General features: G+C 56.6%; 1 protein-coding gene across 1 annotated transcript in view; it reads left to right on the top strand.

Annotated features, from left to right (window-relative positions):
* Positions 1 to 19,152, top strand: part of LOC108928218 (histone deacetylase 4-like) — a 57,559-nt gene that overhangs the window by 28,544 nt on the left and 9,863 nt on the right. The window contains exons 3-16 of the mRNA XM_029256907.1: positions 5,378 to 5,634; positions 7,140 to 7,269; positions 8,157 to 8,277; positions 8,487 to 8,608; positions 12,847 to 12,975; positions 13,371 to 13,474; positions 13,622 to 13,738; positions 14,017 to 14,176; positions 15,080 to 15,270; positions 15,956 to 16,174; positions 16,825 to 17,011; positions 17,094 to 17,227; positions 17,334 to 17,436; positions 18,440 to 18,486. Coding sequence (XP_029112740.1) covers positions 5,378 to 5,634; positions 7,140 to 7,269; positions 8,157 to 8,277; positions 8,487 to 8,608; positions 12,847 to 12,975; positions 13,371 to 13,474; positions 13,622 to 13,738; positions 14,017 to 14,176; positions 15,080 to 15,270; positions 15,956 to 16,174; positions 16,825 to 17,011; positions 17,094 to 17,227; positions 17,334 to 17,436; positions 18,440 to 18,486 — 2,021 coding nt within the window. The remainder of the gene's footprint in view (positions 1 to 5,377; positions 5,635 to 7,139; positions 7,270 to 8,156; positions 8,278 to 8,486; positions 8,609 to 12,846; positions 12,976 to 13,370; positions 13,475 to 13,621; positions 13,739 to 14,016; positions 14,177 to 15,079; positions 15,271 to 15,955; positions 16,175 to 16,824; positions 17,012 to 17,093; positions 17,228 to 17,333; positions 17,437 to 18,439; positions 18,487 to 19,152) is intronic.

The raw sequence follows: 19,152 nt of genomic DNA, 5'->3' as shown, positions 1-19,152 counted from the left end.
GTAACTGGGCTGTTACTGGATTGTAACTGGGTTGTAAGTGGACTGTAACTGGGCTGCAACTGGGTTGAAACTGGACTGTAACTGGGTTGCAACTGGACTGTAACTGGGCTATAACTGGGTTGTAACTGGGCTGTTACTGGGTTGTAAGTGGACTGCAGCTGGGTTGTAACTGGATTGTAACTGGGTTGTAAGTGGACTGTAACTGGGCTGCAACTGGGTTGAAACTGGGTTGCAACTGGGTTGAAACTGGACTGTAACTGGGTTGTTACTGGATTGTAACTGGGTTGTAAGTGGACTGTAACTGGGCTGTTACTGGATTGTAACTGGGTTGTAAGTGGACTGTAACTGGGCTGCAACTGGGTTGTAACTGGACTGTAATTGGGTTGCAACTGGACTGTAACTGGGCTATAACTGGGTTGTAACTGGGCTGTTACTGGGTTGTAACTGGGTTGTAACTGGACTGGAACTGGACTGGAACTGGGCTGCATCTGGGTTGTAACTGGACTGTAACTGGGCTCTTACTGGATTGTAACTGGACTGCAACTGGGTTGTACTGAGCTCTTACGGTTGTAACTGGGTGCAACTGGGTTGTAACCCTTACTGTAACTGGACTGTAACTGGGCTGCAACTGGGCTGCAGCTTGGGTTGTAACTGGATTGTAAACTGGGTTGTAAGTGGACTGTACTGGGTTGAAACTGGTTTGCAACTGGGTTGAAACTGGGCTGCAACTGGGTTGTTACTGGATTGTAACTGGTTTGCAACTGGACTGTAACTGGGCTGTTACTGGGTTGTAACTGGGTTGTAACTTGACTGAGACTGGGCTGGAACTGGGGTTGAAACTGGACTGTAACTGGCTGCAGCTGGTTGTAACTGGATTGTACTGGGCTGCAACTGGAATTGTTAAACTGGGATTGGTAACTGGGTTTTTTTGTAAGTGAATGGACTGGAACTGGGCTGCTACTGGGTTGTAACTGGGATGTAACTGGACTGGAACTGGACTGGAACTGGGCTGCATCTGGGTTGTAACTGGACTGTAACTGGGCTCTTACTGGATTGTAACTGGACTGTAACTGGGCTCTTACTGGATTGTAACTGGACTGCAACTGGGTTGTAACTGGGTTGCAACTGGGTTGTAACCCTTACTGTAACTGGACTGTAACTGGGCTGCAACTGGGTTGAAACTGGGTTGTAACTGGACTGTAACTGGACTGGAACTGGGTTGAAACTGGACTGTAATTGGGATGTTACTGGGTTGTAACTGGACTGTAACTGGGCTCCTACTGGATTGTAAGTGGACTGCAGCTGGGTTGTAACTGGATTGTAACTGGGTTGTAAGTGGACTGTAACTGGGCTGCAACTGGGTTGTAACTGGACTGTAATTGGGTTGCAACTGGACTGTAACTGGGCTATAACTGGGTTGTAACTGGGCTGTTACTGGGTTGTAACTGGACTGGAACTGGACTGGAACTGAGCTGCATCTGGGTTGTAACTGGACTGTAACTGGGCTCTTACTGGATTGTAACTGGACTGCAACTGGGTTGTAACTGAGCTCTTACTGGATTGTAACTGGGTTGCAACTGGGTTGAAACTGGGTTGTAACTGGACTGTAACTGGGCTGCAACTGGGTTGAAACTGGGCTGCAACTGGGTTGTTACTGGATTGTAACTGGGTTGCAACTGGACTGTAACTGGGCTGTTACTGGGTTGTAACTGGGTTGTAACTTGACTGGAACTGGGCTGGAACTGGGTTGAAACTGGACTGTAACTGGGCTGCAGCTGGGTTGTAACTGGATTGTAACTGGGCTGCAACTGGATTGTAACTGGGTTGTAAGTGGACTGTAACTGGGCTGCAACTGGGTTGTAACTGGGTTGTAACTGGACTGGAACTGGACTGGAACTGGGCTGCAACTGGGTTGTAACTGACTTGTAACTGGACTGTAACTGGGCTCTTACTGGATTGTCACTGGGCTGCAACTGGGTTGAAACTGGACTGTAACTGGGCTGTTACTGGGTTGAAACTGGGTTGTAACTGGACTGTAACTGGGTTGAAACTGGACTGTAACTGGGCTGCAGCTGGGTTGTAACTGGATTGTAACTGGGCTGCAACTGGATTGTAACTGGGTTGTAAGTGGACTGTAAATGGGTTGTAATTGGACTGTAACTGGGTTGCAACTGCACTGTAACTGGGCTGCAACTGGGTTGTAAGTGGACTGCAACTGGGTTGAAACTGGACTGTAACTGGGCTGTAACTGGGCTGCAACTGGGCTCTTACTGGATTGTAAGTGGGCTGCAACTGGGTTCTAACTGGAAACCAGTGAGTTATGGACACCAGAGCAAAGCCATCCTTCTGTCCCCTCAGGATATTTGATAACTAGGTTTTTAAACTATTTCTTCTTGTTTTTCCAACTCACGTTGTGGGGTTGCTGTGTGATGGTGACGTCACAGGATGTCTAAGAGTGCAGAGGGATGCCGGTTGGGGGGTGTGCCGATTGGGAAACGCCCTCCTAATTGCTGTCGCCATGGTGATGCACCATCTGGACAGGCCTCTCGCTCTCAGCGTGGGATGTTCAGAGGGCAGTGGACACAGCAGCAACCCGGCGCTAGCAAAGCCTCACCTCCTCGCCACTGTGAACAGATCCTCCTTGTCCTGTTTGTTTGTCTCCTGGATCAGAGGACATCGAACACCCCCAACTCAATGAACCCTCCCCCGGACAGGACTGGACAGGACCGTAGGGGCACTGCCCGGACCCCTGTGCGCCCAGCAGGTGGGAGTTGTTGCATAAGCGTACCCACTGTGCTGCACTGACTCACTTATGTAATGCTTTTGTGTGGCGACCCCCCCCCCCCCCCCCAATAATTGTCTCACAGCTGCATTGTGGAGTGTGCAGCGCATTAGCCCATGTTTACGGTAAATACACCGCGTGGGCAGCTTTAATTGTGCGTGACCTGGGCTGCCACAAAACCACATACATAAAGAGATGTTCACTCTGTGCGTGTGTGTGTGTGTCTCACAGTATTGTGGGATCTTTCGATCGCAGTCCACCGCCCTGCGTGGCTGTCGGCACAGACCCAGTGGGGCGTTACACTACGGAGGGAAGCTTCACACCCTGTGCTCTTGCGTGTGGAGTAAAACGTGTGTGTGAACAGTCCCGAGCGAGGATGGTTGCGGGACGTCCACATCTCCCCGACGTTCCGCCCCCTACCGGTAGCACAAGGTGGAACCGAGGTGTGTGTCCACCTCCTGATCTCCTGAAGAGTGTTTGTTCATCTCTGCTCTTCTGTACTTTAATCAGTTCACCTCTGTTTATTATTATAAAAACTTTATGGACAGATGGAGGCAAACCCGGAAATGATGACGCGCTTTTTCTTGCCAGAGTTGCCAAAGGGGCCCATGATGGCATTTCCCCGCCTTTCATACTGATGGGTTCGTATTGACTGGTTTGTGTTCCTTTATTTATTAGCACTGGTTATGTGTTGTGTACAATGCTCTTCCCTCATCGGCTGTGAAAGGAGTCGAGCGAAGAGCCCCCAACCCTGGGGCCTCCTTTCCGCACGCGCTTTGCCGAGCACAAACACGGGCTGCAACTGGACTGTAACTGTGTTGTAACTGTGTTGTAACTGGGTTGTAACTGGGTTGTAACTGGGCTGCAACTGGATCCCAAGGTGGGATTCAAACCAGGGACCCTCATATTGTGCTGTAACAGCTCTAATTGCTGCGCCACCTGCTGCCTCTATTGAGACAAATGACTGCGCAAGGGAGCGATTAGGAGTTGTGGTTAAGGCTTTGGGTTAGAGGTTCGAGGTTAGGCGTTAGGGCTATGGATTGGGATTAGAGGTTATGTCTGGAGACTATAAGGTCCACCTATAGCTCTGCCAAGATGCCCTGAACTCTTCCCCATACCAGGGCAGCCCCCTGGTGTCCAGGCACCTCACATGAACCCCTTTAGGGTAGCTTTTCCCGTCATGTTGGCGTCTTTTTACCCTCTTTCTGTACGCAGACAGAAGTGGAACATCCAGGGTCCCATCATGCTCCACGAGGGCAGTTCAGGAGCACCTCCCTCCTGAGTTGTGTTCACGCTCATCTGTTCCTCACACCGCTGACAGTTGATACCGTCGGTCTGCCCCTTTTCGGAGTAAAACCGCAGCTCCGTAACAACTGCGCCCCCCGCTGTCTGTTGCTGGCGTGCAACTCTGGACTTCCCTGTTGCCGTGCGGTCGGGGCCCGTTGGCACGGCTCGGGGGCCGATTTGGTGCCCCGTCGGAGTGTGCGGCACCTCGCCTCGGTTTGGCCAGAGTGGTTGAAACAAAGTTCCAGGCGAACATATCTGGCTTTCTGCTGCGGTTGGTAAATTGGTAAATAAACAATCCGGTGTCCTGGCTGCATCAGTGGGCTCTTTGTGGGCCACCGGCGACATGAATGTCATCTTATTAAGTTATTGGAAAGGGGGAGTAGGGGGGGAGAGAGGGGCCTCCGGGGGTGCGAGTCCCGCTTGCCGTGCGAAGCGAGCTGTCGTGCTGTCACGGGCTGCTTGTCATGCCACTTTTGTTCACCGCGGTTCATTCCGGGTTCTTCTTCTCCTCACGGGAACTCGCAGCCTTTTCGGTCGGCTCTCATGAGCGGGGACCGGAGCTGGACGGAGTCGCACCGAGGTTGGATGGCCAGGAGTGTCAAGGATCAGTTCTGTGTGTCTGTGTGTGTGCGTGTGTGTGTGTGTGCGTGTCCGCCCTGCAGTCAATAACTCTTCAGTATTGCAAGGGTCCTGGATGACCAATACCACAGGCACCAAACATGGACCTGCCTTATTCCACATGACCGTGTGTGTCTCTGGAGGCGCCCCGGTCCTACCGTCACGCTCGCTGGCCGAGGTCCAGTTTGTGGTCTTAAGTCTATAAGACGTGTGGACCGCGAACAGCTTTGTCCTGGGCTGTGGGGACGGTCACTTTGTGTGACCGCTGGCTTGGGGTCGTCAGCCGCAGTTCACTTCGCATCCCTGGAGGTGGAGGGAGAACTCGGGAACTCTGGAAGCTCAAACTCTGGCTTGGAGTCTCAAGGTTGGACCTGAAGCCTGGGAGTGTCCTGAAGGACCTGAACTTGTTGTGTCCTCCAGGTGTGCCCGAGGTCCAATCGGGTGTTGGAGGTCAAAGAAAAAGTCCTCCTTCGGAGACCTTCTGAGCTGTTTAGCAGAGTAAATGTGTTGATGATGCGAGGAGGTATGAGGACAGGTACGAGGACAGGTACGAGGACAGGTACGAGGCGTGGGCGCTGGCTTTGAACTCGCACACCTGGCTGAGTGACGGTTCCTGCCCCGATGTTCCTTCACTGCGCTCTGGGGTGCCGAGAGACCTCACCGTGTTCTACCCCTTTGTGTCCCCCGCAGCGGATGTGAGCGCAGTGCCGCCCTTGCGAGTGCCTCCTCCCGTCCTGGCCGCCATGGACCTGCGCGTGGACCACCAGCCGACCCCCGCGACCGTGACCTCGGGCGACCCGAGTCGGAGCGAGCGGCAGCTGCAGCAAGACCTGCTGGTGCTCAAGCAGAAGCAGGAGATCCAGAGACAGCTGCTCATCGCCGAGTTCCACAGGCAACATGAACGACTCTCTCGACAGCACGAGGCCCAACTGCAGGAGCACATGAAGGTCTGCAGACCTCGGCCTGCGGTCTCTCCTACCTGTGTGTCTCTCCTCTACCTGCGGTACTACGAAGGCCGCCGGGGTCCAGCCGAGGTGCCGGTGCTCTGACCAGCTCGCTGTCCTCTCCCCCCGTGCTCAGCTCAGCTCAGCTCAGCTCAGCTCACCCCCAATTCCTTCTTTTAATCGTCAATGTGCGGCAGTCATACTCAACCGGGGTCTCGCGTTTCACGCTTTTTCCAGGCCGGTGCGGCTCACCTGAGGACCGCGGGAGGCCGAAAGCAACGAAAACATTTCCATGAAATTAGCTCAATTAATTCAATTAAATGTGCCTCTTGCGCTCGTGTCGAAAAAGGGTTTGTTTACATTCTACACACGGAGATGTTGACTTTCGCCGCCGCTCACAGGCCTGTGAAAACGCCACGCCGCCCGGCACTCGTACCCCGACGCCATTGTGCACACGCAGCAGTTTACCGCCGTATTGACACAAGCGATCCGGTTACCCGGCTCCGCGTGCCGCCGTGCCGGTCGGGGGGCCTCGCTTCAATGGCTCTGTTGTGACGGGGAGCCCGGAGGGTTGGCCCGGGGCCGCTTGCCTCGGGGGAGGGGCTGGTCCGGGAACGATCGAAGCGTCCCGTGCGCTCGACCTCCTTGCTGTTCCGGAAGGCTGTTTCGGAGCGCCCCGACACCGGGAGGCGTTTCCCCCTCCGGCGTGCTCCGCTCGTCCTCAAGAGTGGCCCGTTGCCAGGGAGACGTTTCGTACCCGAGTCGACGTCGAGAGCGAAGCTTATGTCTGCCGCGCGATGGGTCGTTCGCGGCAATTCCCGGGACTCCTGAGCTGGGGGCATCGGCAGGGGCCGTGCTTTCTGCAGGAGGGCTTACGCAGCCCGGCTCGCCCCCTCGCCCGCCGTTTGCAGCGCCCCCGGCATGTCGCTCCGAGTGACACGTTTCGTGTCGTACCTCTCGGGGTGGCCGGTCTCGCTGAGCTAGAAGGAGCGCAGAAGAAGACTAAATTGCAGTTGATCAGAAGTCCCTGAGAACACGGTGCAGAAAGTGGTGCGAAGGATCAGTTATGGGCTTTTTTCACTCCCTCACTGTTACTAATAACTGTCTCTGCGCCAATAAAAGGTCTCGTGCGTCTAGAGTCCAGTGACAGGGAAGTTCTCCTTTTCTGCACGCTGAACTCGCTGTGGCCCGACTTCCCGGCGTTCGCGGCACCGTCTGCGCTTTCGGTGCTTTGGCGCTTTCGGCCTTGGCGGCGCTGTCACCGCTCGTGGCGCTCTGCGCTCTTACCGTTCTCGCCACTTTTGGCGCTCTTGGTGCCCTCGGCGTTCTCGGCGCTCCGCTTCCTACTCTTTATCTCACCGCCTTTCCTTCTTTTTATTTATCCATCCGTCTCTCCGCTTCACCCGAGGACTCTGCTGCTCAAACAGAGCCGACCTGACGCAGTTCCGCAACGGGCCGTGACATAGTGATGGTGGTCTATGTCTCCACCCCTTCCCCACCCCCCCCAGCATCAGCAGGAGCTGCTGGCCTTGGAGCAGCAACGCATGGCGGAGTGCCGGAGACAGGAGCAGGAGCTGGAGAAACAGCAGCGGGAGCAGAAGCTGCAGCTGCTCAAGAACAAGGAGCGCGGCCAGGAGAGTGAGTGTGTGTGTGTGTGTGTGTGTGTGTGTGTGTGGGGGGGGGGGGGGGGGTTTACTGATCATATTCATTTAACCTATGATTTCGATTGATGTTCAACGGGCTCAGCTGTGACACCATGAGTCGAACCCCTTCAGATGAGATGGATACGGTGCAACCCTTCAGCGATGGAGTTTTAGCACATTTTAACAGTGCAGCTGAAGCATTTATTGCTGTTAGGAAGATGATGCCTCCTATTGGTCTGCGCTGATTTATACAGCTGGGTTATTTTTACCATATCCGTTCATCTAGAATAGGTGGGATTCAAGCCCATGTCCTTCGGATGGAAGGTGGCAGTGACCTTTATGGCACCAGCTGCTCGCAGATTGTCAGTGCAGTTCAGGTTCAGTCCCTCGGTCAAGGACACAAGAGCAGAGTCACCTTGGGTCACAAGTCCAGTGTGTGTGTGTGTGTGTGTGTGTGTGTGTGTGTGTGCCCGTCTCCCCCTGGGCAATACACCCTCTACGCCTCTGTGACGTCCTGACACTGTTCACATGCAGGAAGGCACACGGAGCGAGTTATTTATTGCCCCTGTGACACGCAAACGTCTCCGAGCCCAGCTGTCATGTTGCGTTCCTCCGCCGCACGGCCTCGGGGCACCTGCGTCAAACACACGGGCACGGCAGGGCGAACAGGTGCATTGTGGGGAGTAAGCGACAGGTGTCTGGGCATCAGGAAATGGACAAAGGGACCGGTACTTTGCAACAGTGAAAAAAACACAGTAAATAACCGCAGTGGCACCGCGTTTCATCCGCAGGCCCTAGACTGGTTCCGATTTGGTTCTTGCGCGGTTCGTTCGTGGTTCTTGTGCGGTTCTCGCACCGAACGCTCCCGTTGCTCCCCTCCAGGTGCCGTGGCGAGCACGGAGGTGAAGATGAAGCTCCAGGAGTTTGTCCTGAACAAGAAGAAGGCCCTCGCTCACAGGAACCTCAACCACCGCGTGCCGGGAGACCCGCGCCTCTGGTACACGTACGTGTCGCCGTGCCTCCCTACCGCCCTCCCGCACCTCTCCTTCCGAGCACCTCCTCATTTCACCCCGTTTTTACTGAAGATTCTCGCCGGAGGTTCAGGACTTTGTCTTGGGCTCCGAGAGACTTGCTGCTCTGGGTTCTCGTGGATCCTCACGCTCTTTCCCTCCCCGCTGCTGCCTCGCCCGCCCCGTGTCTTTCCGACCGCAGGAAGACCCAACACGGCTCCCTGGATCAGAGCTGCCCTCCGCGCACGGGCTGCTCCGCCTCCTACAACCACCCGGTCCCGGGGATGCACGACCCAAAAGACGACTTTCCGCTGCGCAAGACAGGTACGGCAGATAGGCCTTGTTCTGGTTCCCGCCTTCATGGGCCGTCCCGCTTTGTTGGCCCGCCTCCTGTACCGGCCCCACCTCCACCTTGCCCCACCCCCCATCGTTGCCCCGCCTCCGATGTAATGACAGTATTTTTTGCATGTATACTCGATTACTACTAAGCGTGGTGAACCTGTCTTTACAGTGTCACAAGAGAAGCTCTAATGACTAAGTGCTCCTCCGCTTGCGTGTCGTGCTGGTGCCACGGCTCCGTATCGCGCAATCGCTCACTTCGGCGAGGGGCCCGAACGCAGCTGCCGGCCTCGCTTTCCGTCTGGCTGGGCGGCCGCTCCGCGACCCTTTGCATGCTGGGAGTGGGCAGCCGTGCGGAGCTTCTCGGAAAATCCCGAACCCTCAATGCCAGGCAGCTGAGAGGGGAGCATGCTGGGAATTTTGCGGAGCTTTCGGAAGTGTGACGTTAGAGGGTTTAAGAATTCAGAAGTCAGTCCTGTCATTGGGATGACGGTGTTTTCGAGGTCAGAAGTTAGAAGTGGACCATTTCGGAACCGCGAACACATCGGAACCGTTCTGACGGGTTACTTCATGTGACCGTTATTGTCGACAGTGTTTCGGTAGCTCGTTTCTCGTCAGCTGCCCTCGACTCACAAGACGTGGGTTCGAGTCCCATTTCCTGATGGAGTACCCTTGATCGAAGTGCCTACGTTGAACCGATACAGCAAAAATGACCCAGTTTGTACCAATGAGTAAATGAGTGTAACAATCGCATAAATAAAATACATAAAACTGAGTATTATTGGGGCGAAGGGTTCCTGAAGAGCGTCTCTTTCCTTCAGCGGGCCTCTCATTCTGGGTGATCCGTTTACTACGCATAATTTTCATCCGTGACGTATTTGTGGAATTTACTTATGCAAATGGTCGTTTGGATTGAGCAGCTCTCCCGTTCGGGTGGACGTGTCCCCACCGCGTGCCGCTGGCGCCGACCGCGAGCCAATCAAAGGCCTTTTCTTCCGTCCCCTTCGCTCGTCGAGCTGAACACGGCGCCCTGGTCTCTGAGCGGAGAGGCTCCGCCGGACCCCTCGCGCCCCGTGTCACCGGGGTCGCTGCTCTCCGTGCCGCACGCCCCTCCGCCTTCTGGCAGCTCGGCGCGGCACCGTGTACGAGTCCATTAGCGCCGGGGCTCTGGGGAGTAGATCCAAGGCTCGGGTTCCGGCGGTGCCGCGCCTCCCTTACGGCGAGTCAAACCGAACAACGTATTTACGCCCCAGTTACTGTTGTGGTAATGTGGGGGGGCAGCAGGTGGTGTAGTGCCGGTAGTCACGGGTTCAGATCCCACCGCCTGCTGTAGAGCCCCTGCGAAAGGTCCAGCTCTCATCTCGCTGCTTCCCAGGAGGTTCAGCCTGTATTCCTGAGCGAGTTACTTGCCCTGAATCGCAGCAGTAAAACTTACCAGCTGTGTAAAAGGGTAGTAAATCACTGTTAGCAGATTAATGCTGTAAGCTGCCTTGAAGGAAATGATGAGCTGAATGTAAAGAATGTGCGGTTTATGGCTCATTCCTCAGTGCTGCTACTTCCTGGAATATTATTGGTATATTAATGATTATTAATATGACTCACGATGTCACCCAGCTCTGGTGCCCTTAGGAGTCAAAGGAAAAGGGTTCGAAATGTACAATAGAGCAAAGGTGTCTAAGCCCTTACGTTCCAGCGGTGAGCGAGAGGCAGAGAGACCCGGAAGCGAAGCCCTTGTTATGATCCGTCCGGCGCCGGACACCTCGGAGGAACCTGCTCGGCCGTGACCCCGGCGAGTCGTCGTGGCTATTAAACTGTCCGCGCGCGACGAGCCGCTTGTTTCAGCGCTGTCCGCTCATGTAATCGCTGCCTTGTGGGCCGTCACGGCTCTCGTCGCCAGCGAACTCGAGCTCCCGCTCCGGCGCTCGGGCGACAGCAGTGTCCACCGGCGAAGCTACTGGCTGAAGAGTAAGGGCGGCAGGGGGCGCAGCGGTTAAAGCTCCACGTGAAATCTGAGGACCTGGGGTTCAAATCCCACTTGTGCTGTAGTTCCCTTGATCAGGGTACTGACCCTGAACTGATGTAGTAAAAATTACCTGCTTGCAGTTTACAGCGGCGTAGCGGTTATGCTGGTGCCTTACAGTTTCCTGGCTGTGGGTTTGAATTCAGCCCAGAGTGTGTGCAGTTTGGCTGTATGTTTGCAAGCTGACAATGAGCCAAATGGGTAAATAACTGTAAGTAGCTTGATGTTACAAGGTGCTTTGAAGACAACCACTTGAGTAATATAAAGTACAAAAACTGCTTTAACTGGAAAAGCGTCACATAAAAGAGTAATTATAAACTATTTACAACCGGGGGGATGCGATGGTGCAGTGGGTTGGACCGGGTCCTGCTCTCTGGTGGGTCTGGGGTTCAAGTCCCGCTTGGGGTGCCTTGTGCCAGACTGGTATCCCATCCTGGGTGTGTCCCCTTCCCCTCCAGCCTTATGCCCTGTGTTGTTGGGTGAGGCTCCAGCTCCCTGTGACCCCATATGAGACAAGCAGTTTCAGATGGGGGGTGTGTGTGTGTGTATTTACAATTATTTACCCATTTGTACAGCTGGGTACTTTTACTGGAGCAATTTAGGGTAAGTACCTTGCTCAAGGGTACTACAGCTGGCAGTGGGATTTGAACCTGCAACCTTCGAGTTCAAAGGCAGCAGCTCTTCCCAGTACACTACCAGATTATTAATAATTTTCAAAATTACCATAATTTACCCCACTATTACAGCAGTCCAGAGATGTGCAGAAGACACTGTGCATCAGTATAAGTAGCTTAACACGGTATGTGACCTTAGAGAAATAATGTCAGGTGAATGAAATAAGAACAATAATAAAAATAATTTATGCCACGTCCTTCGCCGCGTTCGTGGACGTGAGCGTGTCCCGTTCCTCTCTCTCCACCTGCGCCTGTGAAAGTGCGTCCACGTGCGAGGCGAAGGACAATAACCGTGTGACGCGCTCCTCTCGTCGTTGGGCCCTTTGTGCCCCTTCTCCTGAGAGCCCTCGGCGGGCGGCGCTCCGGGCATCCCGCTCTTTGTCTCTCGCTGCGTGTCGAGCAGCTGTCCTTGTGCGATGGCCATGCCGGGGAAGACGGATGCACGCGTGCTTCCGGAACCTGTATCCGTGCTGTTCTTCGGTGGACGCGTCCCGCAGATCTTCCAAAACCAGGGGCTGAGCATCACACTCACACACTGTCTGAAACCGCTTGTCCCAAGCGGGATTGCGGCGAACCGGAGCTTAACCCGGTAACGCAGGGCTCAGGGGGACACGCCGCGGACGGTCCGTCGCAAGGCCCCCCAAGCGGGACTCGAACCCCAGAGCCGCCAGAGAGCAGGACCCGGCCAAACCCGCTGCGCCGCTGCGCCGCTGCACCCCCCTCTCTGGAACTCATCTCAGTGATACTACCGGTACGGAGCTTTAACCGTCCTCAATATGAGGCTTTGCTGTCAATAATGTTTGTTTCCACCGTGCAGGTTGGACAGCTGCTGCCCTCAGTACAGATAGTAATACAGTATAAACACAGTAGAAATGCAGTACACATACAGTACAGATGCACATTCCTCATGTAACAGACAGTCGAGTTACAAATTTTCAAAGATACAAATGTTTTCCAGTTCTATTTTTAGTTCTTTCAATGATCTGTTTCGACAAACGTGCGTGTGGCGAGATGCGACCGCGGTCGAACGAGAACCGAACCGCCTTCGTTCGACTCGCCTCCACAGCGTTTACAGCTCCTCCCTGCTGTCCCCGAGCGCCGGCGGTCAGCGGTTCGAGCCGGAGGGCTGCTTCCGGCACTCGTCTCGGAGTCAAAGGGACTGGGTTTGAATCCCACCTCCTACTGTAGCGTCTCTGAGAAACGGCGTCCCTGAATCGCCGCAGTACGACGACTCTGCTGGGCGAGACGTGATTACGGTAAAATGTAAGAACAATAATGTGGCTCAAAGTTACCGTATTGAAAGTGTGACCAAGGAGGTTAAATCTGTCGCTTCCACAAGCGACGTTTGTAGAGGGTCGAACGAGGGAGTCACTGGAGCGACGTCTGTGTTTCGAACCTTTCCTGGGCTCTGGCTTCGGGCCGAAAGCGACGCCGGACTTGAGAACAAGCGGCGTTTTGAGCAAACGGCCCGAAGGCCCCGGTTGTGCGTGCGAGCGACGCCGCCGCTGAGCACCGCGTTTTACCCTCAGCGTCGGAGCCCAACCTGAAGCTGCGCTCGCGCCTCAAGCAGAAGGTGACGGAGCGACGGAGCAGCCCGCTGCTGCGCAGGAGGGAGCACCTGGTCGGCGCCGCCAAGAAGCGCTCGCTGGACGCGTCAGGTGAGACGGGGATATGGACCCGACGGGCCGGGAGGGGGGGCGGCTTCTCGACGGAGGGCGTGCTCACGTTAACCGGCCGCAGGTCTCTTCTCGATCCCGTGTTCAAAAGGGTGACTTGAGCTGAGGTGAGTCGCTCGCCGATGATTGAATCATAATCGCTGAGGGATTTTAACTCTGTGTAATGTTCATTGTGCCTCTAAATAGCTGTTTTTTCCAACTAGCGCCAGTAGTGTGTGTGTGTGTGTGTGGGTGGGTGTGTGTGTGTGTGGGTGTGTGGGGGTGGGTGTGTGTGTGTGTGTGTGCGGGTGTGGGTGTGTGTGTGTGTGCGCGCGCGCGAGAGAGGCAGCGAGAGAGAAGACTCCTCACACCCGACTGGTTCTGCCTCGGCTCTGTAGACTCCGCCTGCAGCAGCGCCCCGGGTTCCGGGCCAAGTTCTCCAAACAGCTCCGGCAGCATCGCCAACGAGAACGGCGCCGCCGTGTCCGTGGGCGCGTTTGAGGTAACGACCCCCCCGACCCCTCGACGCGCCCCGTGCGGCCTTGACCCCCTGCCAGGGTCCGGCGGTCCCGAGCGCGGTCTGTGCCGCTGCGGTTCGTCCGGCCGCTTCGTTTCGCGTGTCCCACGTTTGTCCGTGTCTCTCTCCCAGCCGTCCGTGGCTCACAGGCTCGTGGCTCGAGAAGGTCCCTTGAGTCACCTGTCCCTGTACACCTCGCCGTCCCTGCCCAACATCACCCTGGGCCTGCCAGCGTCCGGCCCCGCAGCCGTGAGTCCCGACCCGAGTCCCTCTCCGCTGAGATTCGTCGCGTTTTGGGTCCTTTCAGTTCACGCTAGCGTCTCTGGTTCATCCCGAGATCTGCGTTCACACCTGGATATTTGGATGTGTCGCCAACCGCCTGCAGATATGACCTTCAGCCGTCAACAACTTCCATCCCTGCCTGCTGAGATACCAGACTTTTTCCACAATGACCACACAAGACAACAAATGTTCAAGGAAATATGGCCACGATGTCCATCTCACCTCACCCCCCCCTCATCTGCCAGCAGGACGGCGACAGACTACCACCCCTCGCCCCTCCCTTCCTGGCAGGGGGACACCTGCCATCATACCTGGGTGCCTCCGCCCTGGAGCGCGATGGCAACTCCATCCACGGCCCCCTCCTGCAGCACATGGTCCTCCTGGAGCAGAACCCACTGGTGGCGGGTGAGTAGAGTTTCAACTCCGGCACCATCACCTCCGGCACCTCCGGCACCTCCATCACCTCCACCAACACCAACTCCAGCTCCAGCTCCAGCACCAACAGCAGCTGCCGCGTTTCCCCTTCCGCGTGATGGTGCACTGAGCAGAACCTGAAGGGTGACTTGACTCTGGTTTTACCAGGATGAAGGAAAAGCAGCGCGGTGAATCCCAGTGCTCGGATTCCCTGTGTTTATTTCATAGTCACACCCAGGATTAACTGTTACACAAAGAGAAATTCCCACACGTCTGAACAGGTGTGTTTGTTATTACTGTTAACGAACCGGATCCTCCTCTTTCCAACTGTCCAACTGCACATTTCTGAAGATGCAAACATTTTCCACTTTATTCGTTTTGTTTAGTTCAACGACTTTCACCCGTCACTTTCCCGTCATTTGTGCCTGTGTTTCCCCTCCGAGCTGCTAGGGGGCAGTAAAGAGCACCGAAACGACACAGCCGTTTGGGATCGTTTCGCTTCCCCTCTCTTGCGTACAGTGATTTGTTACCACTGTATTCAGGGTTTTCGCACGCTTGTAAACGTGGGAATGAATCGAGGGACGTCGGTGGGATTAACCATTTGTTGACTGGGACACAGGAGGAGAAAAGGACTGTTATGAGTTATGAACAAACCGAACTGTGAACAGACGTGTTTGACTGTGCCGCGGCTGTGAATGTGACTGTTAGTCTGTTGATGTCATTTATTTTATTAAGGATTATTTAGAACCCGACTTTTCTCACCTCCAGCGAGAGCAGTGCAGGTGCTGGGTCTCGAACCTACAGCCTCCCGGTGACACGTGCCGATTGTTAGCCGCCGTTTCCCCCCCCCAACCGTGCCTTGTCGCTCACAGTCTCCACGCTCTCGTGTTCCAGGCCTCGGGGGGCTGCCGCTGACCCCGCCGGCGGCCCACACGCTGCGGCAGCACCGGCCGTTGGGCCGAACCCAGTCGGCGCCGCTGCCCCAGAACTCGCAGGCACTGCAGCAGCTCGTCGTCCAGCAGCAGCACCAGCAGTTCCTGGAGAAGCACAAGCAGCAGTTCCAGCAGCAGCTGCACGTGGGAAAGGTTGGTCCACCACACCAACGCTGGGGGAGGCAACGGGGTGGGGTGGGGTGGGGGGCTCACTGGGGGGGCTCACTGCGGCAGACCCTTCAATTCCCGGTGGCTTTGTTGTGGCTCTTGTCCCCATGGAGCAGCGAGGAGGGGTGCAACACACCTGGGGAGGGTGGCGGTTGGGGGCACACGTCTGCTTTTCCGTGCAGCTGTGTGGAAACTGCTGCATCGAACCCGCGTCTGGACAGGGAGTCGACCCCTCTGCGCCTCCCTCTGCCCATACTTGTTTGGATTGGGGAGGCGGGTGGGGGCACTCTGACATCAGTGCTGCTTCTTGGGCCAATGATCATTGACTTCCCTTTATTTATCCAACACTTCTCTCCTAAGTACAGCAGGGTAAATTTTACTGCACCAGTTCAGGGTACGTACCTCGATTAAAGAGAAGGAGGAGGGGGATTTGAACCCGGGCTCCTTGAACGCGAGGCAGCAGCTCTAAATGCTACGAACAGAGAATTGTGTGTCCAGCGTCCCTCCACTCAAAGCGTGCGCCTGTTTTGCATGCAAAGACACGCCCCTTTGAGTTAAGACACGCCTCTATGAGGACCAGTGGTGTGACCGGGTCGCTCAGGTGTGACCGGGTTCAGGATCCGCCCGCAGGTTCCGCCTGTAAACTGTGACTTCGCCCCGCACCACACAGGTCACGGCGAAGCCGAGCGAGACGAGCCGGCAGCGCCGGAGCCACCTGGGGGAGACGGAGGAGGAGCTACGCGAGCAGCGGGTCGAAAGGGAGGCTCCGCCCCCCGCGGTCGCGGTCAAACAGGAGCCGCCGGACGAGCAGCAGCAGCAGCAGGAGGAGGAGGAGGAGCCGCCGCTGCAGCGGGAGAGGGAGGCCGAGCAGGAGCTGCTCTTTGCTCAGGTGAGGGAGGGCCGCGTGAAATATGATCATAATCGTAATAATAATTTGTACAAGTGAATCAAGTCGCAGTGCAGGTCAGCGTACAGCCACTGTCCGCTGAAGGTCCCGCCGCTGCACCTGTGGGACTCGTGTCTCCTTGCGGAAAAGAAGCTGCAGCCTCCAGCAGGAACTCGCTGTAGGTTCACATGTCCCGACGCGTCTCTGGCGCCACCTTGTGGTCAAAGTGGAGTAGCGCAGGCAGAGCAGTGGAGCAGAGACTGTGCTGATGAATATCTCTCACACACACACACACACACACCTTGACTGAAATCACATGTCCCGAGTGTGGTTGTGGCAAACCGGAGCCTACCCGGCAACACAGGGCGTAAGGCCAGAGAGGGAGGGGACACACCCAGGACGGGATGCCAGTCCATCGCAAGGCACCCCAAGCGGGACTCGGCCCACATTTTCCCTTTTGTACTTCCACCGGTGTCTGTTTCCACTGCACTCCTGACAGGGAGAACCTTAGATTCGCAGTGCTTTGTTGTTTCCGGTGTCGTTTAGTGCTCACCGTGTGTTTCCATGCGAACACCTGTATCACCATGATGATGATGATGACGACGATGATGATAGCGTACGCTTTCCGTCTCCCGTGCCTCGTCCCTCCGCAGCAGGCGCTGCTCCTGGAGCAACAGAGGATCCAGCAGCTGCGGCGCTACCAGGCCTGCGTGGCGGCAGCCGGTCTCTCGATCCCGCTGGGGTCGCACCGCCCTCTGTCCCGGGCGCGGTCCTCGCCGGCGTCGGCCTCGCTCCCCGCGGCCGCGGTCGAACCGCCGGCCGAACCGCGCTTCACCACCGGTGGGTGAGCTCCGCTGACCGCCGGCGCCTCCTGACCCTTTCGAAGCCGTTCGAACCCTTTCGCTGCCTCGGTTCCCCGCAGGCCTCGCGTACGACGCCCTGATGCTGAAGCACCAGTGTGCGTGCGGCAACAGCACCGTCCACCCGGAACACGCCGGAAGAGTCCAGAGCATCTGGTCCCGGCTGCAGGAGACGGGCCTGCGGGCAAAGTGTGAGGTACGGCTGCGCCGAGCCGCACGGCGCGTTTGTGCGGAACAGCGTGCGCGCTCTGGAGGGTGTGTCGTAGAGTCACGAGACCTCACGCGACCCCGTGTTTCCGCAGTGTGTGCGTGGGAGGAAGGCTACGCTGGAGGAGCTGCGGACGATCCACTCGGAGAGCCACGTCCTGCTGTACGGCACCAACCCGCTGCGGCACAAGCCGGACGGTAAGCGGCTCCCCGTCGTCCTCGTCCGGCGGTCGCTCGTCCGCCGCGAGAACCGTGTCCGCAGCGTGGGCCTAGGAGCCTCTGCGGGTCGTGAACCTGTAACACTCGTTCCCGTTCTTCAGCCGCTGCGCCCCCTGTGTGCCCTAGATTGTCTGCAAGGTAACGTTCCAGTTACGTTCCGATTATGTTCGCGTTACGGTCTGACTGTGTTCCCGTTACGGTCTGATTACGTTTCCATTATATTCTGACTACTTTCTCGTTATGTTATGACTGCGTTCCCGTTACATTCCAATTACGTTCCCGTTACATTCCTGCTGCGTTCCCGCTGCGTTCTGCTCTCGTTCCTCATTCCTGGGAACATGTGAATGTTTCTCACTTTTCTTCATGGTCCACGTGGTCAGAGACCTCCGGCCGTACGCTGTGCGAACACAGTTGAGCCTGCACTGGAGTCTGGTCTCCTTCACGGACCCTCGGCGTGTTTGCGTTCGTCCCAGAACCGTCTCCCGGGCCCGCGGTCCTTCTGCCAGCAGCAGGTCTGCGTGTGATTTTCCATAACCTCAGCTCCCCGCGCGTTTGAACCGTAATGACGCGGGTCTGCACCGTTTACACCAAATCCTACATCGTTCTCATCGCGCCGGTCTCTCTACCCGAGCGTCTCTACCTCGGCCTCCCCTCTCCAGCCCCCCAGACCGCTGTTGCCTTCCGCTGACATGGTGACGGTCGCTGTTCCCCCTTCACTGGTTAGTGGGAGTTTAGCTCCTCCCAACCAGTGTGACGAGTGGACGATCAGGGTTCGAAACCGGATTCCACCAAACAGGTGAGTTTTTATGGGCTTCGCGTGTTCAACGTGTCTTTGTCGTTGAGGGCTTTCTGTCATCACTGGTCATCAGCGGTCATTTCCACGGAGAGCAGTGCGGTGCAGCCCCCTCTGCCGGACGGGCAGAGACATGCGGGACAGACGCCCTCGTTCACTCGCCCTCTTTCTCTCTCTCGCCCCCCACAGGTTCGGTGACGCCCGTGTTCGTACGGCTGCCCTGCGGTGGAGTGGGGGTGAGTGTAAATAAAGTCTTGTTTGTTCCCCCCACCCCCTCCATGTGACCCCCCCCATCCAGCAGCAACAATAAGTCCTGCTTTGCCTCATGCGCATGAGGTCCAGATGTTTCCGATAAACAGGCCGTGCGTGTCGGACCAGGGGAGCCCTGGCGGCGGCTGATGGGGGGGCTCAGCGGTGTTAGGGGTTCGACTGCGGGGGGTGGAGTTGGGCTCGGCGCTTGAGCTCCGTTTGTCTTGGAGGAGCAGGTGGTTTGGTGAGGAAAGGTGTCCGCAACGTGGACCGCGGTCCTGCGGGGTCGCCTCGAACCCGTGACCGAATATCTGCGTGGTGCCTTGGCCATGCAGTGTGCGCGCGTGTGTTTGTGCGTGCACGCACAGAGACCGTGGGGCGTGACGAGACCCTGGACTGGTGCGGGGGGGGGGGGGGGCGGTTGTTGATGGATTGCAGACCCCCCCCCCCCCCCCCAGGGCTGCTCTGGTGAGAAACTCTGGGGTTCTGGACACTTTAATGGAAATGGAGCAAAATTGTCGTCTTCCTGCCCCCACAGAGTCCTGATCCAGTAAGGAGTGTGTCAGGGCCGCGCTGGGCTGCGTTCCGTCATTCCTCGCACCCCTCCCGCTCTGTACCCTGTTCTCCACGCCGTTTTACACCACCGATGCCCA

The sequence above is a fragment of the Scleropages formosus genome, chromosome 12 (assembly GCF_900964775.1).
Source record: "Scleropages formosus chromosome 12, fSclFor1.1, whole genome shotgun sequence".
NCBI lineage: Eukaryota > Metazoa > Chordata > Actinopteri > Osteoglossiformes > Osteoglossidae > Scleropages > Scleropages formosus.
Note: the sequence above shows the minus strand (reverse complement) of the source record. Positions and strands in the feature narration are given on the sequence as shown.